At 36.0% G+C, this 23,377-nt stretch overlaps 5 protein-coding genes and 2 long non-coding RNA genes across 7 annotated transcripts; 1 reads left to right on the forward strand and 6 right to left on the reverse strand.

Annotated features, from left to right (window-relative positions):
- Positions 1 to 4,942: 4,942 nt before the first annotated feature.
- Positions 4,943 to 7,502, reverse strand: LOC103331921 (DNA sliding clamp PCNA-like). The gene is made up of 4 exons (XM_008234593.2): positions 7,098 to 7,502; positions 6,502 to 6,663; positions 5,672 to 5,742; positions 4,943 to 5,375 (listed from the first exon to the last, which is right to left on the reverse strand). The coding sequence occupies exons 1-4, from the start codon at positions 7,426 to 7,428 to the stop codon at positions 5,154 to 5,156; spliced, it is 786 nt and encodes a 261-aa protein (XP_008232815.2). The 5' UTR covers positions 7,429 to 7,502; the 3' UTR covers positions 4,943 to 5,153.
- Positions 7,503 to 8,011: 509 nt separating this feature from the next.
- Positions 8,012 to 10,324, reverse strand: LOC148917269 (DNA sliding clamp PCNA-like). Its single transcript, XM_089053581.1, has 4 exons — positions 9,839 to 10,324; positions 9,102 to 9,266; positions 8,772 to 8,842; positions 8,012 to 8,421 (listed from the first exon to the last, which is right to left on the reverse strand). The coding sequence occupies exons 1-4, from the start codon at positions 10,182 to 10,184 to the stop codon at positions 8,209 to 8,211; spliced, it is 795 nt and encodes a 264-aa protein (XP_088909707.1). The 5' UTR covers positions 10,185 to 10,324; the 3' UTR covers positions 8,012 to 8,208.
- A 729-nt stretch (positions 10,325 to 11,053) lies between these two features.
- Positions 11,054 to 12,049, forward strand: LOC103331886 (uncharacterized). Its single transcript, XR_514119.2, has 2 exons — positions 11,054 to 11,388; positions 11,618 to 12,049. It is a non-coding gene; the product is annotated as an uncharacterized LOC103331886 (long non-coding RNA).
- Positions 11,517 to 12,285, reverse strand: LOC148917270 (uncharacterized). The gene is made up of 2 exons (XR_016127467.1): positions 12,160 to 12,285; positions 11,517 to 11,902 (listed from the first exon to the last, which is right to left on the reverse strand). It is a non-coding gene; the product is annotated as an uncharacterized LOC148917270 (long non-coding RNA).
- A 1,912-nt stretch (positions 12,286 to 14,197) lies between these two features.
- Positions 14,198 to 16,204, reverse strand: LOC148917271 (uncharacterized). Its single transcript, XM_089053424.1, has 4 exons — positions 15,808 to 16,204; positions 15,362 to 15,520; positions 14,839 to 14,924; positions 14,198 to 14,626 (listed from the first exon to the last, which is right to left on the reverse strand). Exons 1-4 carry the CDS (start codon positions 16,127 to 16,129, stop codon positions 14,423 to 14,425), a joined length of 771 nt encoding a protein of 256 aa, XP_088909550.1. The 5' UTR covers positions 16,130 to 16,204; the 3' UTR covers positions 14,198 to 14,422.
- A 444-nt stretch (positions 16,205 to 16,648) lies between these two features.
- LOC148917272 (uncharacterized) lies at positions 16,649 to 18,939 on the reverse strand. The gene is made up of 4 exons (XM_089053412.1): positions 18,538 to 18,939; positions 17,831 to 17,998; positions 17,435 to 17,502; positions 16,649 to 17,127 (listed from the first exon to the last, which is right to left on the reverse strand). The coding sequence occupies exons 1-4, from the start codon at positions 18,866 to 18,868 to the stop codon at positions 16,930 to 16,932; spliced, it is 765 nt and encodes a 254-aa protein (XP_088909538.1). The 5' UTR covers positions 18,869 to 18,939; the 3' UTR covers positions 16,649 to 16,929.
- A 557-nt stretch (positions 18,940 to 19,496) lies between these two features.
- On the reverse strand, positions 19,497 to 21,851 carry LOC148917273 (DNA sliding clamp PCNA-like). Its single transcript, XM_089053250.1, has 4 exons — positions 21,364 to 21,851; positions 20,841 to 20,999; positions 20,202 to 20,272; positions 19,497 to 19,928 (listed from the first exon to the last, which is right to left on the reverse strand). Exons 1-4 carry the CDS (start codon positions 21,707 to 21,709, stop codon positions 19,731 to 19,733), a joined length of 774 nt encoding a protein of 257 aa, XP_088909376.1. The 5' UTR covers positions 21,710 to 21,851; the 3' UTR covers positions 19,497 to 19,730.
- Positions 21,852 to 23,377: the final 1,526 nt, after the last annotated feature.

Raw genomic sequence — 23,377 nt, forward strand, 5'->3', positions numbered from 1 at the left:
TTTTCTTTTTTTCTCTCTTCTTACATTTACACAGAAAAAAGGAATTCTAGTGTGTGAATATTTTCTTTCTTTTATTGAAATGCCCCTTGAAGGTTTGAAGTGGTGATATTAATTTGGAATTTTCAAAATAAATAAATAAATAGTGTTGATATTTATATATTTGTATTTGAGCCACTATATATGCCTGAGGATATTCTTTTTAAAGACAAGGACACAGAGTTGCAAACTCAGCAAAGATATTCAACGGCGGAGGAGAGAGAGGGAAGGGGATTTTGAGTTTTTTATCAGGTTCACGCGGGGTCCACGTGGAAATAGAAATCAAATCAGGTGCATGCTGCCATTTGCCATTTCCGTCACTCTCTTTCTTTTTTAAAGCATCACGTGCACGGCACTTCCTAAAAGGATAGGCAAATGATAGGAAAACAAAGCTAAAATATACATCCTCTTTTCTGTCGTCATAAACGCATTTTACTTATGTTCCTTAAAAAAAACACAAAATAAAACCATTTTACTTATAATAGAAGCTAAGATAGGAAGAGGGCTGAATTGTTAGAAAAGAAAATGTGAAAATAAATCGATTTTTAAGAAAGAAATACTTACAAATATTTTTACAGGTCTAAGATATTATTTACTGATAATAAATTACGCCATAATTAAATAAGTCTAAGATATTATTTAATTACTATAAATAAAATTTTATTGGACCTAAAAGATATTAATTTTATATTAATTTTTAAATAAAATCTCTCCCGACAAAGTTTAAATAAACAGATTATATCCTAAATTTGCAGATTAGACTTTCCCGACGATATTTACATCTGTGTGAAATTTCATCGAGGAAGTCTAATCCGCAAATTTCACGGATAGACTGTCTTGATGAAATTTCTTCGAAAGGTTTTCTGGCCTTTTTTTAATTTGAAGCATATCAATTAGGTTCTTTACTTTTATTTTTTGGCCAACTTTTTAATTTAATATATGTAATTAAGTAATATCTTAGCTTTTTTAATTACTTTAATTGATAATTATATTTAATTATTATTTCTTTAGTGAATATTTAAATATTTTACTCATTTCATAAATTACTTAATAAATAGTTTTTTTTTTTTGTGGACTTTGTTTTAAATTTTTCTTTTCACAAAATTAGTTTGGATAAATCCAAGTCTCGAACAAAACCCTAGCTTCTAAAATTGTTCCAAAACCTTTCTCAAGTCTCGAACCCTAACCATAAGCCTACTAAAGAGTAGATACTTTCTCTTATTTTCCAATGTGGGACTCAAATTCATGTATTTCAATCAAATCCCAACAAATAGCTGATATTATCGAACCACATTGTGACTTGGATTTAAGTTTCGAGGCTAAAATTCATTTTTGGAATATTAAAATATTTGGGAACTAAAATTAAGGGCATGTTTGGTATTCAACTTGAATCCAATTTTTTTTAACTCAAAACAGAATTTGAGTCCAAAACAAAAATAAAAACCTATTTGGTCTACTATTTTTAAAAACTCAAACTTAGGAACAACTAAAAAACACCTCAATTATTAAAAACAAAAAAAAATCTGTTTTTTTAAGGTTTTTTTTTTTAAACAACCCACAAGTTCTCAAATTTTTAAGATTTGAAAACAGTTTTCAAGTTGCATACCAAACAAGTTTTTGAATCTTAAAAATAGATTTAAAAACTCCTTGTTTTTAAGAAAAATCAAAGTTTTAAAGTTCCCTATTTGAATAAGATACCAAACGCCCCTTAAATTTCTAAAATTTTTATTAAATATTTTACACTAATTATTCACTGCTAATGAAAGTATTTAAATAAGGCTAAGATATTATTTAATTAATAAAAAGTATAGTTTCAGAGTATAGCCGTTCGGCTGTATGTTTCTGTTTCAAGAGTATAGCCGCGCGGCTTTACTCTTCAAATAGAATATTTCAGCAGAGGAGCCGCTCGGCGATATTGTATAAATAGAATTTTAAACGTATAGCCGTACGGCTATACGCTTTAAATAGAATTTTTTTTTTAAGTATAGCCGCCCGGCTATACCATTTGAATAGCATAACCTTGATTTCTCTTTCTTAATTACTTTATTTAGTAGTTATGTTTTAATTACTATTTACTCAGTGAACAATTAGTATTTAAATATTTGATTAAATGAAAATAAAATATTTTAATGCTATAGCCTTTTCCAGTGGACGACATATGCTGTCTATTTATATTTTATGTCATGCTATAGTTATTTGGGGCTCTTCCAAAACTTGGTTTTATGTTGTTAATGAATGATCAAGGGTCTAGAAGTAAGGAAGTATCATCAAAGTCAGCCGCTGACAGGATAAATATTTCAAAAGTTACAAAACATCTTCACATCAGAATCAAGAAAATAGAAAGGGCTTGGTCTCAGAAGTGAAATCAATCAGTAATTAAGATAACAACTTTCAAGAAGCAATCACACAATATTGGCAAGTACCTGTGGCCCCAAAATAGGCCAAACGCATAAACGTGACGTCTAAACTCTGTCGAAGGCATTCCAACAATCACTTGGTACTTGCAATTTGTGAACGCTGCTCTAGCTGGTTGCACCTGACGAGGTGAACTCCAATCAATGCCATTTCAGAGTGCCTGACTTGCTGAGTTCCTGAGATATTATAAACAAAGGGAAAGATTAGAACATATATATTAGGAAAAGAGATGCAAAAGTCATGTATCAATTGTGCCCTTGTAATTTCATATATATTAGGAAAATTTCTCTTATACGGACGTCATGTATTTTCTAGGGCAAAAGTCAGTTTTGATCCCTATAGTTTTAATTTGGTCAATTGTGCCCTTATAGTTTCATAATTGTATCAATTCAAGGACAAGTCACGAATTCCTCCAATTTTTATTCACGAGGTTAGGGGTATTTTCGCCTATTTATGTCATTTAAATGTCATAGCCAAGTAGAAAACTTGGTCATGGTGTAAGATTTGGGGCTCTTCCAAAACTTGGTTTTATGTTGTTAGATTTGGGGAAATTTGTCAAGGGCTTGGATTGAAGACAACCTAAGGATTAGCTAAATGTCATGAATGGACAGAAATATCCCTAACTATGTGAAAGAAATTGACAGAATTCGTAACTTGTTCTTAAATTGTTATAATTATGAAACTACAGGGACACAATTGACAAAATTAAAACTACCTGAACTAAAAATTACTTTTAATCTATTTTCTACAACCCCTCCATATTTTTCTTCATGTTTATTTATTTACCTTTACAGACGTCTGCAGGTTAGAATAATTTTATTCAAGTTGATTTTGGTGTATAGATATTTCTTATGAGTTGACTTTGAAATCATGACAGCATGTACGAAATTAAACTGGGACCCCTAACATGATTTGAAATGAAAATACTGAATAAAAAAATTACCGTGAATCATGTCATAATAAAACAATAAAAATGATGAGCACAATTATCTTTTACAAATACATGGATAATAATATGTGGTCATGTTTGATTGTCACGTGTTCAATACGGAATTAAAAAAATACAAATTTATAAATAAACTCAATCACGTATTTATAAAAAAACTCAAACACTATTTAAATATGAAACACACCCAAAATTCAATACGTGGATTAAAAAAAGATTTTCAATGACGGAGGAGAGAGAGGGAGGTGTTTTTGGAGTTTTATCAGGTGGGGTCCACGTGGAAATCAAATATGGTGTATGTTTGTTGCCATTTGCCATTTCCATCCACTCTCCTCTTTCAAAGATCACGTGCACGGCACTTCCTAAAATGATAGACAACAAAGCTAATATCTTTTCTGTCGTCAAAAACGCAAAATAATCTTTTTTAAATACGAAAAACAATTTTACTCACAAAAAGAAAAGATAGGAAGAAGAGGCGGAATTGTTAGAGGGAAAAAAACGAACTACTATTACTGAGAAACCAATATTTACAAAGTTATTTTTTCAACGGGTGATTACATTTTTTTTTTCAAAGTTATTTACTAAATATTCATTTCATAAATTACTTAATAAATAATAAATTTTTTATGGACTTTGTTTTAAAATTTTATTTTCACAAAATTAGTTTGGGTAAATCCAAGTCTCGAACCAAAAACTCTAGCTTCTAAAATTGTTCCAAAACCTTTCTCAAGCCTCAAATCCTAACCATAAGCCTACTAAGGAGTAGATACTTTCTCTTCTTTTTCAATGTGGAACTCAAGTTCATGTATTTCAATCAAACTCCAATAAACAGGATATTATCCAATCATCTGTGACTTAGATTTAAGTTTCGAGGCTAAAATCCATTTTTAGAATACTAATATATTTGCGTACTAAAATTAAATTTCTAGGATTTTTAATAAAATATTTATCACTAATTATTCACTACTAATGAAAGTATTTAAATAAGGCTAAGATATTATTTAATTAATAAAAAATAAAATTTTAGAAAGGATATTTTAAGAGTACAGCCGTGCGGCTGTACTTTTCTGTTCGAGAGTATAGCCGCACGGCTATACCCTTTGAATAGCATAATCTTTATTTCTCTTTCTTAATTACTTTATTTAGTAGTTATGTTTTAATTACTATTTATGTAGTGAACAATTAGTATTTAAATATTTGATTGAATAAAAATTTAAAATTTAAAAAGTGAACTACTTACTAAGAAAAGTTTCAAATCAACCTTCCAAGCAACCACATTGACCTGCCTCTACGTGTTAAAGATTTTCTCAATTAATATCTTCTTTTTTCTATGTTAAAGATATGAAAAGTACACACATCTTTTATTAGAATGATTCAACAATGTATTTTAATTATTGAAACTGTCTATATATTCGTGTCAAACTTTGCACAACTATATATCGGCCATGTAACACTTAGTACATCTCAAGATATATTTTTTACTTTTTTCTACGTTAAAGATTTGAAAAGTGCACAGATCTTTTATTAGAATGATTCAACAATGTATTTTAATGATTGAAACCGTCTATATATTCATGTCAAACTTAGCACAACTATATATCCATGTCAAACTTAGTACATCTAAAGATCTCTCACAACATCCTTTTTGTTGGTATTTTTACACTTGCGATTAATTCTCACATCATCATTAAAATCTGATTTGAGAACAGAAGTCATAACGGAGTTGGCTACTTTAGACTAGTGATACAACTACTTGTCAAGTTTCATCACCATCTTCAGGTGGGGGAAAGTGAAACATGAGGTTACCCAGTGCACCAACAGGGAAATTCAGCATGCAAAATGGAAGTGAAGAATTGGAGTGGAGTAACCACACCCTGCTTGTCAGATGCGACGCTTTCAAGATTGCGCTCAGGCAATGGAGGCTGAACACCGCAGTAACTGGATCTTCTTCACTTACATCACCCCCAATAATGCAATTCTGCAGCAACACATTAAGTTAAACCAAGGAAGGATATATTTGATCATTCATGTATGTGGCCAAGGGAATTGTCTGTAAAACTATGAAGTCGAAGGATGGTGCCTCCATCTTTTCTACTTAGCCAGAAAAAATAATGCAGGCTGTGGTTCCCCTTAAGGGACTTAAACAATCCTATACGTCCACCAATGAAGAAAACTGGACTGGTTGTGTTGGTTTCCTTTTAATTTTAACTGCCGCAGCTTATTCATTATATACATTGTATACAAGTTGTTATATCACAGAGAGTGTTCTTTTACCTCGTTTGTCAGAAGAACCTCCTCATTCGCTACAGAGAGCCTAACTTCAGTATCGGTTATGCGTGCATAAACTAAGATGACACATAGAAGACCAATGAGTAGCATATAGAAGGTGTTAATGTGAACCAGTGGTGCATGCATAGGATAAGTCAGGATAAATTGTGCCTTTAGAAAACCAGTTTAAAGGGACAGTATAAAACAAAATGGCATGTGTGATCATTTGTTTTAGCAACAGTAAACCTGTCATAGATGACTGTAAAAAGAGGAAAAGCTAGGAATTCCATGCAAAAATGCAGGCTGCCAGTAACATAAACAAGATCATAGTGATGCAAAGTCAGAGCAATTATCCATCTGGACTTCTTCTCAAAACCATAACCCAAATGAACTGTAAATGTCATGGTGTGACTTGTCTGTGCTACTTCTACAACAGCGATACACTAGAAAGAAACGGGGCTATTCTCCCTCCCTTCCCCCTAAGTTCTCACTATTAAAATATTATCACAATCTGATTCAAACTACAACTTATGATGCTAAGTTGCAGACAAATAGTCCATCTCAGACCTGTAAATTCCATTTCCACCAAATTCCCTCCGTTGAAGTTGGCCATGGTGGCAATGCTAAGTTATATACAATGAATCTTAAAGGGTAAAGAACTAAGAAGTATCATCAAAGTCAGCCACCGAAAGGTGAAATTCTAAGAAAATGAACATCTTCACATAAGAATTAAGAAAATGAAATGGGCTTGGTCTGAACTTGAATCAGTAAATTTCCATGTTGAACATTGTAGCACTGCATTTAATTTCAAGAAGTAATTACACAATGACAAGTACCTGTCTCTCCAAAACAGCGCAACCGTATCAACTGACGTTGAAACTCCACCGATGGTATCCCAACAATCACTTGATATTTGAAATTTGCAAAACCTGCCTGCATCTGATCAGCAGGGTAAACTCCAATCAATGCCATTTCAGAGTACCTGACTCGGTGAGTTCCTATGATTCCATTCACAAGTAGAACATATTAGAAAAAGAGATCCAGACAAAGATTCTCAAAAAACTGTAACCAAACAACAAAGCAAGTATGGGTAAGAGTGCCCCCAAGAAAGCTTCAATATTCCTTTTGAAGGTCATGAAAATGATCACAAATTGAAGAAAATGGGGATGAAAACCTTTAAAGATTCTGGAAACTTTGAGTTTTCAGTGAATTCCTTTTCCAAGAACCAACTAAAACCTATCATAAACTTGAAGCATGAAAAATCCCCTTCAATAATTTTCGAGTTTATATCAAGAAAAAATTGCCAAATTAACAACGATTAAACTGATTTCCAGGATACTTGAAATCAAACTTACAACAGAAACTTGAAATCAAACCCACGAAATTGAAGAAATAAGAAATAATTAGTGAACTAAGATGTTTTTGTACTGACTGGGATTGTTGAACAAGAAGCCAACCACATCCTCGCCTTCATCACCATGGATCTCGATCGAATCTTCACTGCGGGCGAGAGCCAACGCGGAGAACAAGTGGCGGAGGTTGATGCAAATCCAACGGGTCTCGTTGCACCGGAAATGAGCGAACATCAAGCTTCGCATCCGCAGCGCAATGAAGACCTGTGGGAACCTCGGATAGTTGCTCGCGGACACCAGCGTTAAATCCTCAGGTGAGATGCGAATGTCGGCAAACCGGACCATTTCGACCAAGGGCGTCACCGCCTGCTTCAGAAGAACCGCGCCTTGGTCTAGGCGGAGCTGGAACATGGTGGACAGAGAGAAAACCAGAGAGAGAGAGAGAGAGGGATTTACTTGGCGGGAAAGTAAAAAGGTAATGGACGGTTGTGGGCGTTGAAATTCAGCCGACTGGTGTATACAGAGTTGGGTGAGGTGGGGCCCATTCTATTCTGTTTTAATTTTGTTCATATTACACTTCCGCCCCTCTAGTTATAAGAACTTCAGATGCATTGTCAATGAAGTTCTTTTAATTGAAATGACACCCCAAATGGTGAAAAATGCTTAATAATAAAAATTAAAAATAAATTAAAAATAAATATGGTAAGAAGAGATTGAGACCAACTTTACTTGATTTCTGCTAGTCCATACATTATACTTGATAATTATCATTATTATTTTTTTAAAGGGGAACATTCTAAACTACTCTCTAATGTATAGGCGGGAAGGAAATTCAAACTTGGGTGAAAAGAAGCAAGCACAATGTGGTGATCAACTGGCCTAACCCGTATCTTTTAGCATTTTTCAATTATGTGTTGGAACAAACATGGCTTATGATACCACCACAGAACATGGTAATAATAAGTTACAGAAAAAGCAGGCAGATATTCAACAAGCTAACAAGTTGCATTATATGTAAAGCTGCATTAATTGTTTACAAAGAAAGAATTATGATGAACAGGTCAATATTCTTGACAATATCTCACACACTCACATCATCTTTTGTTTTTGGACATTTTCCTGACAATGCATTAACATCTGATTTGAGTTAACAACTCAGAAACACTTTCTCTCATCACATCACCTCAGGCTTCAGGCTTGAGGAGGACCAAAGCAAAACATGAGGTTAACAAGTCGAGTAAGAGGGCAAAGCATCATGACAGATAAACCATTGGACTGGCCCAGCAACCACACCATCTGGGACAGCTCTGCAGCAGTCTTGATTGCGCGAGTGTGTTCAAGATTGAACAACAAGAAAACTGGATCTTCCTCCCCCACATCACCCCCGATAATACACTGCCCCAGCTGCATGTATAACAAAATAACATGATCATTTATGTGATAAGGAAATTGAACTTTTTGTGATGTTATTATGTTGTAGCGTGTGACAGCAAATCTTGAAGATAAAAAACAGAACAGAAAAAGAAACCGAAAGATTGTGCAGCTTATACAGTGGCTGCATTGGTTTTCTTTGGATCCTAACTGCAGCTATACATATATTTCATGGCACAGAAGAATGGATGCTTTCCAATGGAAATCAGAACCAGGATTTGCTTAATTAGCATTTTTTTTTCAGAAAATTGATTAGCAAGCTGTGATAAGGTTGAGCATCAATTTGTTCTAAACTACAAATCACGTGAAAAGTTGGGAAATACCTCTTGACTGTAAACGACTTCTACATCTCCTACAGAGAACTTAACTTTAGTATCTGTTACACGTGCAGCAACTGCGATGACACATACGAGCCTAGTGAGCAACTCAATGAGGAAACGAAAATCAAGTATCAGTGTTAAATCTTGTGAACCTTGTGAATGTGTATCATGCATGCATACACCACAAACAAAGATCATGATGCAAAATCACCAGTAAATGATGAAGAACTAGGAAGCATGATCACTGTCAAGCACTGAAATGAGAAAATGTTCAACATATTCTCATCACAATATTCTGACTTGATCATTGTAGCAATTACACTGACAAAGTACCTAACACTCCGATATGGCCCAGATAAGTGATAAGACGCCTAAACTCGTTCGAATGTATCCCGACGATCACATGATATTCATGTTGGAACTGAGGTGTAGGTACAGCCAGCTCACGAAGGTGCACAGAAATCAAGGGGATTTCACCTTCAATGAATCGCCGAGTTCCTAGATTATTGAAATTGTAAACAAGAAGAGACGAGAAAAATTAGATAAGGAGGAGATACTAGAAAGAAAGTGCAGATCATTCATCAAATTTAAGCAGATTTTATGACAAAACAATATTGGGAAACACAAACCACTGATGCAAACAGACTGACAGAAATCCTCAAGAAACTGATAGACCCAGCAACAAGATTAATTTTTGAAACCAAATAATTCAGACTGATTGACCAAAATCTTCAACAAACTGATAAACCCAGCAACAAGATTAATCTTAGAAACCAAATGACAAAGCTAAAACGACCATGAACTTGATAAAGAACAGAGCCCCAATAACAGATGATGCTATAAGAACGCAGCAAAAAACGTAGACAGTTCATCAAATTAAGACACATTTTACAACAAATGTACATACAAACAATGGCAGCAAGATTAATTATTGCAACTTTAAATGACCATAAACTTGAAAAAGAACAGAGTCGCAATAGTAGTGTAATGGAATCTTGAAATCTTGAAACGTTGAAATAAATAATTAGAGGCCGATCAAAATTACAGAAGCAAAGATGGTATGTACTGACTGCAATTGCTGAGCTCAAATCCACCAAAATTATCATTTTCATCATCCACATAGAGACCGACAAAATCATCATTATCCCTGACTTGACAGAGATTGTTGTGGTACAAGCTATGGACGTCGAAGGCAAGCCAGACATTCTGATGGTTGATACAGGTTTCGAACATCGAAGATTTCATCCACAGGGCCAAAGTAACGGTTGGGGTTAAGGACGTGGGATCGAAGGGTGTCAATGTGACTTCGTCTGGTGTGGCGTAGATCTCGCCCCAGTCGAAGCCCATCTGAGTGAAGGGTTTCACTGCCTGCCTTAGAAGAACAGAACCTTCGTTTAGGCTAAGTTCAAGCAGCATGGTGGTCAACGAAGAGAGAGAGAGAGAGAGAGAGAGATTGTGTTTCTTGAAGAAAGTAACAGAGAGACGGTTGAAGAAATTGTGTTTCTTGAAGAAAGTAACAGAGCTCAGACGGTTGAAGAAATTGTGTTTCTTGAAGAAAGTAACAGAGCTCAGACGGTTGAAGAATGGCTTGAAATTTCAGGAAATTGAGCTCAAGCTTTGTGAAGAGACAAAGGTTTTTAACTACTTTCTTGGCGCGAAAGTTTTTCAGAAACGTGGACGGTTAAATTCGTTACAAGTCAGCTGACTGGCGGCGTATACAGAGTTAGGTGGGGCCTATTCGCATTCTATTTATTTTTGTTCATATTACACTTTCCCCCCTGTAGTTTTAAGAACTTCAGATGCATCTCACTAAAGTTCTTTTAATTGCAATATGACACCCCCAGTTTTTGTTTTGGTCAGAAACCCCCAGTTCTTATTTAAAGCTTGTATGTTAGAAATTCTGATGCTTGTTTCACACATGAGTTGTGGATGTCAAAATTTGGGTGATTTCTTATTTAAGGTTGTATGCTACCAACAATTAAGTTCTCAAAATCCAAAACCCAAAAGTTCTGAGTTCTTCCAATCCGCGTTTCGGAACAATCATGGCTTATGTTACAAACAGAACATATTAAGTGTTATTGTTCAGTAAGGGTGGGCATTTAAACAGGGAAACAGGAAAATCGAGCCGAATCGGACCGAAAAAAATCGAATTGACCAAAAACCTAAAAAAATTGAATTAACCAAAAACCGAACTGGACTGGTTCTGACCGATTCCAATTCCTATTTAACATCTCTAAAAACCGAACCAGGCCGAACCGAACCAGAATCAAATTTTTTTAAAAAAAATGAATATATTTTGGTGGCCCAACTACTAATCCCATGATTTTTCTCACTTCCAAAGCCCAACTACCAACATCTAACCTTACCCAAGCCCAACAACCAACACTTAACCCTAAAGCCACTTCTTCTTTCCTTCCTTTCTCCCTCATCTCTACTTCTCTCCGCCGCTTCTCTCTTTTATTTTGTCTCTCTCTCTCTCTCTCTCTCTCTCTCTCTCTCGTTCTTCTTCCTCTTTCTGCCGGTTGTCTTTCAGTTAATCTCTATCTCATGGTTTCACTTGGATCAAATCAGATCTATACCAATTCATGGAGACTGCTGTGGTGAACAAGGAAGAGATCGGGTAAAATCTTTTTAAATTTTTATTTTTATTTTTTGGGGTATGTCTCTGTGTAAGTAACAGTTGTCAACAATTGAAATCATATGAAACTTGCAAAGAAGTAAAACCTAACAATTTGCATTATGTAAAGCTGCATTAATTGTTTATAGACTTTACCTGCAATTGAATATTCATGTCAAACCAAGTACAACAGACAACTCAAAATGATGAAAAGCTGCATTGTTTACAGCAGACAACTCAAAGTATTTCACACTTGTGATCAAACCGCATTATCTTGACCATTCTCATCACCTTCAAGCTTCAGGCTTCAGGCTTCAGGCTTCGGAAAGTAATAATTGAGGTTACCAAGTTTACCAAAAGGGCAATCCAGCATGACAGATGAACCATTAGACTGGCCAAGCAACCATACCATGTTTGACATGACTGAAGCATTCATGATTGCTCTAGCGTGACGGAGATTGAGCACCAAGGAAACTGGATCTGCTCCCACATCACCCTCAATAATACACTGCTCCGGCTACAAGACAAAATAAAACAAGGAAATATGGATCATTTATGCGCTTAGGAAATTGAACTTCTTGTGATGTTATCATGTTGTAGTGTATGACAGCAAATCTAGTGAGTGAAAAAAAAAAAAATGAAATCGAAGGACAGTTTCATATTATTTCATATACATCCAAAAATTAGGGAAAATTATTATTTCATGGCAAGAAGAATGGATGTTTTCAGAAAGTTGTTCTGAACTACGAATCACACATAAGGTTGGAAAAATACCTTCTTGAGAATAGGATATGGGATAATCTTCCCATTTCCATTTAAGAACCTAACTTGAGTATCTGTTACGCTTGCAGAAACTGCAATGGCACGTAGGAGTCTTGTGAGCAACATATACAAGATTATATATATGAACAGTTGGGAAATGCCACAAAATCCTGTGAACCTTGTGAATGTTCAGCATGCATACAGAACAAACAAAGATCATCAAAATATGAACTCACCAGAGATTATATGCAAAGTTACAGTAAATGAAAAAGGATTGTGAAGCATGACATTGTCAAGCACTGAAATGCTAAATTCTAAGAAAATGATCAACATATTCTTATCAGAATTAAGAAATGAAAAAAAGGGCATGTCCTGAATCTAAATCAGCAATGCATTTGACTAAGATCTACTCTCTGCAAGCAATTACACATTATACCTGCGACCTCAAACTGGGATAGCTTCATGATAATAACCCTAAACTGCTCCGCAGGTATTCGCCACTCTTACTTGAAATTGATATTGGAGATGAGGTACAGGCAACATCTCATTTGACCTTGAAAGCAATGGAATGTGAGTTCGATAGCCTTGCAGGGTTCCTAGCATTATTGAAATTGTAAACAAAAAGAGACCAGGAAAATTCGTCAAGTTTAAACGATTCAGACAAAACCAATGATCAGGACAAAAATCCTCAAGAAACTGATATACCCAGAAACAAGATTAAGTTTTGGAGCATAAAGCTTGAAAAGGAACAGTTCATCTAATTTACTGTTCTAGCTATTAGAACACGAAAAGGCACACAGTTCATCAAATTTAAACAAAACAATACTAGGAAACACAAAGCAATGATCCAGACAGTGCCCTGCAACACGATTAATTTAACCAAATGAACTTTAAACGGAGCCCCAAAAACCAACTAGAAATATCGTAACTGGAAAAAGAACAAATTCCCACCCAAATCTCAAAATCTTGAAATAAGAAATTAGAGGGCAATTAAAAACTTAAAGAAACTAAGATGGTATATACTGACTGGTATCGAGGAGCCCAAAATCAATGTGACGACTGGTTTCATCGCCAGAGAGACGGAGAAATGCATGAGTCTTGGCTCGAAGGAGATTGTGGTACAAGATACGGAGGTCTAAGCCAAGGGAGAGGTTCTTGGTGCAGGTAAAGGAGTTGAACGTGCAGGGTTTCATCCGCAGGACTAAGACGACGCTACCTGAGGCTTCTGCTATCAATGTGACGACGGTCGGTGAGACGTAGATCTTGCCATTGTAGGCTTCCGCCTGAATGAAGGGTGTCACTGCCTGCCTTAGAAGAAGAGCACATGGGTCCAGGGTAAATTGAAACATGGTGGTGAACAGAGAGAGAGAGAGAGAGAGAGAGAGCTAAGGAAATTGAGATTCTTTTTGGATGAGCTTAAGGCATTGTTGTGACTTGGTGAAGAGGTTTTTAACTACTTTCTTGGCGGGAAATTTTGTGATTAACCTGGACGGTTTGGTATTTCCATTTTCTGTTATGTCTGGGATTTCAAAAATTGGGTGCGTTAGCTTCTCACAGCCAATTGAGGTGACTGGTGTTTGGACCAAAAAAAGCTGACTGGTGGTGTATACAGAGTTAGGCGGGGCCCAATCGCATTCTATTTGTTTCTGTTCATATTACACTTTCGCCCCTGTAGTTTTAAGAACTTCAGATGCACGGCACTGAAGTTCTTTTAATTGCGATATGCCACCCCACAAGTTTTTATGTTAGAAATTCTGATGCTTGTTTCACACGAGTTTGATGTCAAAATTTGGGTGATTTCTTAATTAATCCAACAATTAAGTTGTTCTTAAAATTCAAAACCCAGAAGTTCTGAGTTCTTCAAATCCTCTTTTCTTCTAGCATTGTTATGTTTCGGAACAACGATGGCTTATGTAACCACCACAGAACATGGTAAGTGTTATTGTTCAGCATGATTTTTGTCAACAATTGAAATCATATGAAACTTGCAAAGAACTAAAAGTTAGAGAAAAAAGCAGACAGATAATTGTTTACAGACAGTTGTGATGAATTATAGGCTCAGACTTTCCCTGCAATTCAATATTCATGTCAAACCAAGAACAACAGACAACTCAAAATGATGAAAAGCTGCATTGTTTACAAAGGATTATGATGAAAAGCTGCATTGTTTACGAAGGATTATTGTTTACAACACACAACTCAAAGTACCTCAAACTTGTGATCAAACCGCATTAAAATCTTATTTGAGTTAGACCATTCTCATCACATTCAGGCTTCAGGCTTCAGGAAAGTAATAATAGATGTTACCAAGTCTACCAAAAGGGCAATTCAGCATGACAGATGAACCATGGGACTGGCAAAACAACCACACCGTCTTTGACATGACTGAAGCATTCAGGATTGTACTAGTGTGACGGAGATCGAGCACCAAGGAAACTGGATTTGCCCCCACATCACCCTCAATAATACACTGCTCCGGCTACACAACAAAATAAAACAAGGAAATATTGATCATTTATGCTCTGAGGAAATTGAACTTCTTGTGATTATCATGTTGTAGTGTATGAAATCGGAGGACAGTTTCATATTATGGGAAAATGCTTATTTCATGTTTCCGATGGAAACAAGAACCAGAATTTGCTTAATGTATACTGTGTTTTCAGAAAATTGTGGCATGCTGTGATAAGGTACCTTCTTGAGAATAGGAAATGTGAACATCCCCCCATTTCCATTTCCTACAAAGAACTGAACTTGAGTATCTGTTACGGTTGCAGAAACTGCAATGGCACGTAGGAGTCTAGTGCAACATATACAAGCATATGAAGAGTTAGGGAATGCCATAAAATCCTGTGAACCTTGTGAACAAGCATGCATACAGCACAAAAAAAGATATCGAAATATGAACTCACTAGAGATTATATTCAAAGTCACAGTAAATGACAAAGGATTGTGAAGCATGACATTGTAAAATCCTGAATTCTTAAAAATGATCAACATATTCTTACCCGAATTAAGAATAAAAAAGGTATACCCCGAATTTAAATCAGTAATTCTGTGTCAAACACTGAAATGATAAATTCTAAAAAATGATCAACATTTTCTTATCTGAATTAAGGAAAAAAAAAAAAAGGCATGCCTTGAATCTAAATCAGTAATTTAAATCAGCAATGCATTTGACTAAGATCTAATTTCTGCAAGCAATTACGTGTTATACCTGTGACCCCGAACCGGGACAGCGTCAAGATAATAACCCTAAACTGCTGCACAGGTATCCCCACCCTTACTTGATATTGATATTGGAGCTGAGGTACAGTCGTCATCGCACTTGACCTTGAAAGCAATGGAATGTGAAGTTGAAAAGTTCGCCGAGTTCCTAGCATTATTGAAATTGTAAACAAAAAAGAGACGAGGAAAATTAGATAAGGAGGAGATTTTAGAAATCCTCAAGTTTAAACAATTCAGATAAAACCAATGATGCAGACAGACTGGCAAAATCCTCAAGAAACTGCTAAACCCAGAAACAAGATTAATATTTGGAACCAAATGACAAAGTTAACTAGGGAACACAAATCAGTGATTCAGATATTAACTTAACTTGAAAAAGAAATTAACTTAAAATCTTGAAATAAGAAATTAAGATCTAAGATGGTATATACTGACTGATATCGAGGAGCACAAAGTCAATGTGACCACTGGCATCTCCAGTGAGACGGAGAAAAGCATCATTCCTGGCTTGAAGGAGAAGGAGATAGCGGTACAAGTGACGGATGTCGAAGCCAAGGCAGAGGTTCTCAGTGCAGGAAAAGGTCTGGAACATCCAAGGTTTCATCTGCAGGAATAAGACGACGCTACCTGAGGCTGCTCTCAATTCGACAACGTTCGGTGCAATGTAGAGCTCGCCATGGTAGGTGCCCATCTGAATGAAGGGTATCACTGCCCGCCTTAGAAAAAGAGCACATGGGTTCAGGGTAATTTCAAACATGGTGGTGAACAGAGAGAGAAAGAGAGAGAGTTTGTGTTTCTTGAGGGGTAAAGTAACACAGAGAGAGAGAGCTAAGGAAATTGGGAGTCTTTTGGGATGAAGAGACAGAGGTTTTTAACTACTTTCTTGGCGGGAGAGTTTTTGATAAACTTTGACGGTTTGGTATTTCCATTTTCTGTTATGTTTGGGGTTTATTATTTTACACTTCCTTCCCCGTTGTTTCAAGAATTTCACATTCTTTCCATTTAAGTTCTTTTTATTGCAATGATACCCCTCATTTACCCTTAGATTTTTGGACACGGTCTGGAAGTGTAACGGATATATGTGGGATGTGGCATATGATATAACAGTGGCTAATAACAATGGGCTTATAACGCAAGTGGTATTTATTACTTTTTTGAGGTAATGTTTAATTTGTGCCTCTTGCATTGAAATCACATGAAAGTTGTGAAGTAGTTAGACACATTTTAACTACTGTATGTAAAGCTTCATCGTCTACAAAGGATTATGTGATGAATAGGATCAGAGTCATTTTCATTGAGAAGACTTTATACATTTCAGCAATATCTAAGTCAAACTGATATATCCAGCAACAAGAATCCTCAGACCAAGTACAACAGACAACTGAAAATGATGAAAAGGATCAGACTTTTCCAAGTACAACAGACAACTCAAAGTATCTCACACTTGCGATCGAAGTCTTGACAATGGAGAAAAATTGAATTTGCATAATTTGAAATCTGATTTGACTTTGCTTAAGAACTCAGAGATGGTTAGACCATTCTCATCACCTTCGGGCTTCAGCGAAAGTAATACTCGAAGCTACCAAGTCTACCAAAAAAGAATTTCAGCACGACAGACGAACCACGGGTCTGGCCAAACAACAACACCTTGTTTGACAGAATTGAAGCATTCAGGATTGCGCCAGAGTGAATCAGATTGAACACCAAGACAACTGGATCTTCCCCCACAGCACCCATAATAGTACACTGGTTAGGCTACACAACAAAATAAAACAAGGAAATATTGATCATTTATGTGCTTAGGAAAATGGAACTTCTTGTGATGTTATTGTGATGTTATCGTGTTGTAGTGTATGACAGCAAATCTAGTTAGTGAAAAATATATTTCATGGCACAGAAGAATGGACGTTTTCCGATGGAAATCAGAAACCAGAATTTGCTTAATGCTGTGTTTTGAGCAAATTGATTGTCAGACCATCACTACCATACTGTGGCAAGCTGTGATAAGGTACAACATCAAGTTGTTCTAAACTATGAATCACACGTAAGGTTGGTAAAATACCTTCTTGAAAATAACCACCTCATGTCCGACAGAGAACTTAACTGCAGTTGCTGTTATGCTTGCATAAACTGCAATGACACGTACCAGTCTAGTGAGCAACATATACAAGTTTATATATATGAAGAGTTAGGGAATGCCATAAATCATGTGAACCTTGTGAATATTTATCACGATTCTGAACTCACTAGAGATTATATGCAAAGTCACAGTAAATGACAAAGGATTGTGAAGCATGACATTGTCAAGCACTGAAATGAGACATTCTAAGAAAACGATCAACATGTTCTTATCAGAATTAAGAAAATAAAAAGAAAGGGCATGTCCTGAATTTAAATCAGCAATTGTAGCAATGCATTTGACTAAGATCTACTTTCTGCAAGCAATTACACAATGTACCTAGCACCCCGAACTGGCGCAGCTCCATGATAAGAAGCCTAAAGTCCTCCGCAGGTATCCCGACGGCTACTTGATAGTGATTTCGGAGCTGAGGTACATCCATCCGACCAATGTACGTTGAAAGCATGGGAAATTGAGTTGCAAAGACTTGCCTAGTTTCTAGCTTTTCTGAAATTGTAAACAAAAAGAGACAAGAAAAATTAGATAAGAAGGAGATTTTAGAACGCAAAGATTCAGATAATTCATCAAGTTTAAACAGATTGACAAAAATCCTCAAGAAATTGATAGACCCTAAAACAAGATTAATGCAGACAAATTGACAAAAATCCTCAAGAACCCGAAAACCCTACAACAAGATTAATGCAGACAGATTGACAAAAATCCTCAAGAAACTGATATACTCAGATTGATAATTCATCAAATTTGTTGTTCTAGCTATTAGAACACAAAATGGCAGAAAGGTCATCAAATTTAAACAAAACAGAGCCCCAAAAAACCATGTTTATGCCAGAATATTGGCAAAGTACTGTGATGGTTCAATTTCCAAATTTCTACATTTCTAAAACCCAGCTAGAAAGATCATAACTTGAAAAGAACAAATTCCCAAGATACGTTTACAATTAATACCCAAATCTTAAAATCTTGAAATAAAGAATTGAATTAGAGACCAATAAAAAATTAAAGAAACTCAGATGGTATATACTGACCCGAATAGTTGAGGAGATCAAAGTCAATGCAATAAGCGCTGGCTCGACCAGAGAGCTGGAGTAAATCACCCTTGAGGACTTTAAATAGATTTTGGTAGAAGAGAGTGAGGTCAAAGGCCAGGCAGACGCTCTTAGTGCAGCTAAAGGAGCTGAACATCCAAGGTTTCATCCGCAGGGCTAAGACAGGGACGCCTACGCCTGGCATCCTTGCCACCAATGTGACGTCGTCAGGTGCGACACAGATCACGCCTTCTCTGAAGCCCATCTGAACGAAGGTTCCCACGGCTTGCCTTAGAAAAGCAGTAGTTGGATTCAGGGTAAATGTAAACATGGTGGTGAAGAGAGAGAGAGAGAGAGAGAGAGAGTTTCTTGATGGGAAAGTAACAGAGCTAAGGAAATTGAACTTCTTTGTGATTGTGACTAGACTTGGTGAAGAGAAAGAGGCTTTAACTAGTTCTTGGCGGGGAAGTTTTTGATAAACTTGGACGGTTAAATTCGTTAAAAGTCAGCTGACTAGTTTGGTATTTCAATTTTCTGTTCTGTTTGAGGTTTATTATTTTACAGTTCCTTCCCTGTTGTTTCAAGAATTTCAGATTCTTGCCATTGAAGTTCTTTTTATTTCAAAGATACCCCTCGTTTACCCTGAGATTTTCGCTTACAGGCTGGAAGTGTAACAGAGATGTGGTATATATGATATAACAATGAGTTTATAGCTCAAGTGAGTATATATCTAGATTTTCGAGGTCATGTTCAATTTCTTCCTCTCGCAATTGATAAGGCTCAAGTTCAAGAGTGACCCTTTAAGACCAAGAACTTTTCTTCTAGCATTCAAATCGTATGAAACTGGCAAAGAAGTTATAAATTAAGTTACAGAAAAAAAAGAAAGAAAAAAAAAGCAACCGAGGTTCGATGCATTTAACTGTAGCACTATGTAAAGCTGCATTGTCTACGGAGGGTAATGATGAAGAGCACTATTTGGAGACCTTAGATTTCAACATTAACTGCATTGTCTGCATTAAATTTCAACATTAACTGCATTGTCTGCAATTTCACTATGTAAAGCTGCATTGTCAAACTTAGTAAAACAGACACTTCAATATATCTCACATCATCCTTTGTTGGTAATTTACATTTGTGATTAGAAGGTAATGGAGAAAAAGAATTTGCAGGAGTTTGTTCATTGCCTCCGGACTTCAGCCAAAGTAAAACATGCGGTTGCCGTTTTCACCAACAGGGCAGTTCAGCATGACATGTAAACCGTTGGACTGGCCGAGCAACCACACCCTGTCTGACACAGCTGAAGCATGCACCATCGCCTGAACGTGCCAGAGACTGAACACCAAGGAAACAGGATCTTCGCTCACGGCACCCCCAATAATACATTGCTCCAGCTGCATGCACAACATTAAAACAAGGAAATATTGATCATGTTATCATTTTCTAGTGTTTGACAGCAAATTTATATGGTGAAGATTATAAAATTGAAGGACCATATCCTAAAATTAGGGGATATACTGCATCTTATACACTATTTCATCCGAGTATCGATCACAGCTTGGTAAACCATAAGTACAACATTGTAGCGAAGATGTGATAAAGCAGAACACCAAAATGACTTCTACTAATTAATAAGAAAAAGAATCACATATCAAGTTGGGAATTACCTCTTTGCTGAGAATAACCCTCTCATTTCCGACAGAGAACGTAACTTGAGTATCTGTCACCTCTGCAAAAACTGAGAGTAACATATACAAGATGTTAGATATGAACATTTAGGTATTAAAAGCATCAATTCGATGAAAAAACAAATTTGGTGAAATGCCATAAAATCTTGTGATCTTTAATATTACGAACAGATGTTACAGTTCACTTAACTTAAATATCTATGATGCTTATAATATTCCAGGTGAGTTCTGGCTTTAGGAAACCACACTGAAGAAACAATGTATCATAATTTTTGTCTCTAAGATTTGCAATATTGCATGATTGTGAATGTGTATCAGCATGCATACAGCACAAACAAGACTTCACCATCTGTTACAAACTAGAGCTCATGATGCAGTCCATCTTGACCCATAAATTCCCACTTCTAAAATGTACACCCTGCGTAAAACAAATGCTAAGTAGGCCATAAATGACAAAGCTGGGGAAAGAATTGGGAAGCATTATCACAGTGAAGCACTGAAATGAGAATTCCTTAGAAATGATTAATATGTCCTGAATTTCAATCAGTAAATTTCCGGAATTAGGAAGCATTAAATTAAGATGGACTTTCAGCTAGCTATTACACAATGACAAAGTACCTGTCACCCCAAATTGATGCAGTTCCACGATAGAAGTTCTAAACAGCATCGAAGGTATCCCAACGATCACTTGATATTCATATTGGAACTGAGGTACATTCATCTGACCATGGTGAATTGAAACCACGTCCATGTTTGCATCACGGAAATCCCGAGTTGCTATAATTTTTGAAAGCATAAACAAACATAGAAAAGAATCAGATAGGGAAAAATCCTCAAGACAAAACAAGATGATACAAGTACAACAAATCAAGATGGTGGACAAATTGGCAAAAATCCTCAAGACACTGATAAACCCAGCAACAAGATTGATTCTTGAAACCAAATGGCAAAGCTACATAAAAAGAACAGAAACCCAATAACCTTCCAAGTTACTGTGATGGGTCGATTTCCATTTTTCAAAGCACCAACTAAAACTATCATAGACTTGAAACAGAAGAAACCCAGTTCTTGAAACGTTAAATAATTGAGACCCAATTCGTGAAACCTTGAAACCAATCAAAATGGGTTAATTAATACTCACCGGCACCGAGGAGCACAATAGAAACCCGGTCATGGGTGCCATTACCATAGATACCAAGATAATCGTCATCTCTGGCTTGACAGAGAATGTGGTACAAATAGTTGAGGTCGATGACAAGACAGAGGCTTTCATCGCAGATGAAGTTGTTGAAGAAGGAAGGCCGCAAACGCAAGGCTGTGACAACGCTCGGGTTATGGGCGATGGGGTTGGGAGTTGAGGCTGCTATAAATGTGAGGTCATCTGGTGAGATGTACATTTTGCCATAGAAGCAAGGCATCTGAATGAAGGGTGCCACAGCCCTCCTTAGAAGACGAACAGCACCTAGGTCTAGGCTCAGTCCAAACATGGTGATGAACACAGAGAGAGAGAGAGAGAGAGAGAGTTTCTTGGCGGGAAAGTAACAGAGTTTGGATGGTTGAAGAATGAGTGGAATGGAAGCAGGTGACTCACATTTTTCTGTTTTGGTTTGTGTTATATTTACATTTTCTCTCTTGGCGGGAAAGTAACAGAGTTTGGACGGTTGAAGAACGAGTGGAATGGAAGCAGGTGACTCACATTTTTCTGTTTTGGTTTGTGTTATATTTACACTTTCTCCCCTGTTGTTTCAAGAAATTCAGATGCATCCCTTAAAGTTCTTTTATTTGCAAAGAAACCCCATTTATTGGTTGTAACTTACCGTACCCCTCCATGTGAAATTAAACCATACAAGTGTGATTCAACTAGTTAAAGTAACTTACTCATCAAGATACTTCTTCTAATGATAATGGAAGATTATGACTCCTGGTATAGCACTTTTTTTCCACATTCATAACAAGAGTTCGACTCTTATCACCCTTATCGGAAAGGCCACGCCGCTCGTGTTGGATTTTTTAAATATTAATCGAAGAGAATAGAACGCTTAACCTAACTTAATTCTAACTTGTTTCTCTACCCACCCTTTCCACTTAGAGGCCTTGGTCTTAAGTTTGAACAACGGCAATCATATCAAAACTTAAAAGGTCCAGTCCAACATTGTCGTAATACAAAGACTCGCCCATGGTCCAGTCCCAAAAGCATATTTGTTCCATGGATTCTGAGGATTTTGAGGCCCAACCTAACACAGCCCATCCATCTTCTTTGTCCGCCGTCACAACAGATTCTGATCTAAGAAAAGTAAGAAACACAGATTTCTCGTACGATCAGCTATATTTTTCAAACGATCCACCTACAAAATATTTATTTATTTTTAAATTTTTTTAAAATCAGTGGTATGTAGTGCTATGGTTCGCAAAATGGGAGGGAAGGTGGAAGCAATAACGAACTAGCATAAGGGCTACCATGTAATGCCGGCTTTGAAGAAGGGCGGGAGGTGTGATCGCCCCGGCCCATTGTCCAGAGAGGCCCAATTATTTTTTAATATTTGTATTATATATTCATTTAATATTTTATATATTTATTACATATTCATTTAATATTTAAAAAAAAATTTTGAATTTCTTAAGATAATATTGGGACATGTGAAACTCTACTTCTTAAAATTTTGAATTTTTCATTATAGTTGACTGTAGTAGCCTTAGATTTTGTATTTTTTTTTTCTATATTTAAGTTTGAATCCTAGTTAGTTAATACGTGTACTTTTTTTTTTTAAATGACTATTTACCATACATTTGTTATAAAAACATTAAAAAAATACACGTGTATTATTAAACTTAAATGTACTGTTCATGAATAATTCGTATATACATATCTTATAAATGAAAAAAAAACGCTGCAGTGAACATAAAATTTAAAGCATGAGTCGTTAGGCTATTATGGTGTGTTTACGAATCAGGAATTGAATTCTAACTATGGCAGATTCCTGTATTTACTTCATATTAAGGAATTATAAAAAGTAAGTGGGGTTCATACAAAATTATGAATTCAATTCTTGGATGGGAGGTGGTATTCTAATTTCTGGAGAACTAACCTCATTAGGAATTTATATATTTTTTACCCATTATATTCTCACACAATTTTAAAATTTTAAAATTTATCA

Source organism: Prunus mume, linkage group LG5 (assembly GCF_029339155.1).
Source record: "Prunus mume cultivar Tortuosa linkage group LG5, ASM2933915v1, whole genome shotgun sequence".
Lineage (NCBI taxonomy): Eukaryota > Viridiplantae > Streptophyta > Magnoliopsida > Rosales > Rosaceae > Prunus > Prunus mume.

Coding starts and splice junctions, on each gene's coding strand:
- LOC103331921 (XM_008234593.2), bottom strand. CDS start 7,428: ATGTTCCAGCTCCGCCTAGACCAAGGCGCGGTTCTTCTGAAGCAGGCG. Junction 5,743..6,501: donor GCGCTGTTTTGGAGAGACAG/GTACTTGTCATT, acceptor GTGTCATCTTAG/TTTATGCACGCATAACCGAT. Junction 5,376..5,671: donor AGGTTCTTCTGACAAACGAG/GTAAAAGAACAC, acceptor GTGTTGCTGCAG/AATTGCATTATTGGGGGTGA.
- LOC148917269 (XM_089053581.1), bottom strand. CDS start 10,184: ATGCTGCTTGAACTTAGCCTAAACGAAGGTTCTGTTCTTCTAAGGCAG. Junction 9,267..9,838: donor ATTTGAGCTCAGCAATTGCA/GTCAGTACATAC, acceptor TCAATAATCTAG/GAACTCGGCGATTCATTGAA. Junction 8,422..8,771: donor AAGTCGTTTACAGTCAAGAG/GTATTTCCCAAC, acceptor TTATACATGCAG/CTGGGGCAGTGTATTATCGG.
- LOC148917271 (XM_089053424.1), bottom strand. CDS start 16,129: ATGTTTGAAATTACCCTGAACCCATGTGCTCTTTTTCTAAGGCGGGCA. Junction 15,521..15,807: donor CTTTGTGCTCCTCGATATCA/GTCAGTATATAC, acceptor CAATAATGCTAG/GAACTCGGCGAACTTTTCAA. Junction 14,627..14,838: donor CATTTCCTATTCTCAAGAAG/GTACCTTATCAC, acceptor TTTGTTGTGTAG/CCGGAGCAGTGTATTATTGA.
- LOC148917272 (XM_089053412.1), bottom strand. CDS start 18,868: ATGTTTACATTTACCCTGAATCCAACTACTGCTTTTCTAAGGCAAGCC. Junction 17,999..18,537: donor TGATCTCCTCAACTATTCGG/GTCAGTATATAC, acceptor TTACAATTTCAG/AAAAGCTAGAAACTAGGCAA. Junction 17,128..17,434: donor AGGTGGTTATTTTCAAGAAG/GTATTTTACCAA, acceptor TTTGTTGTGTAG/CCTAACCAGTGTACTATTAT.
- LOC148917273 (XM_089053250.1), bottom strand. CDS start 21,709: ATGTTTGGACTGAGCCTAGACCTAGGTGCTGTTCGTCTTCTAAGGAGG. Junction 21,000..21,363: donor TATTGTGCTCCTCGGTGCCG/GTGAGTATTAAT, acceptor CAAAAATTATAG/CAACTCGGGATTTCCGTGAT. Junction 19,929..20,201: donor GGGTTATTCTCAGCAAAGAG/GTAATTCCCAAC, acceptor TTGTGCATGCAG/CTGGAGCAATGTATTATTGG.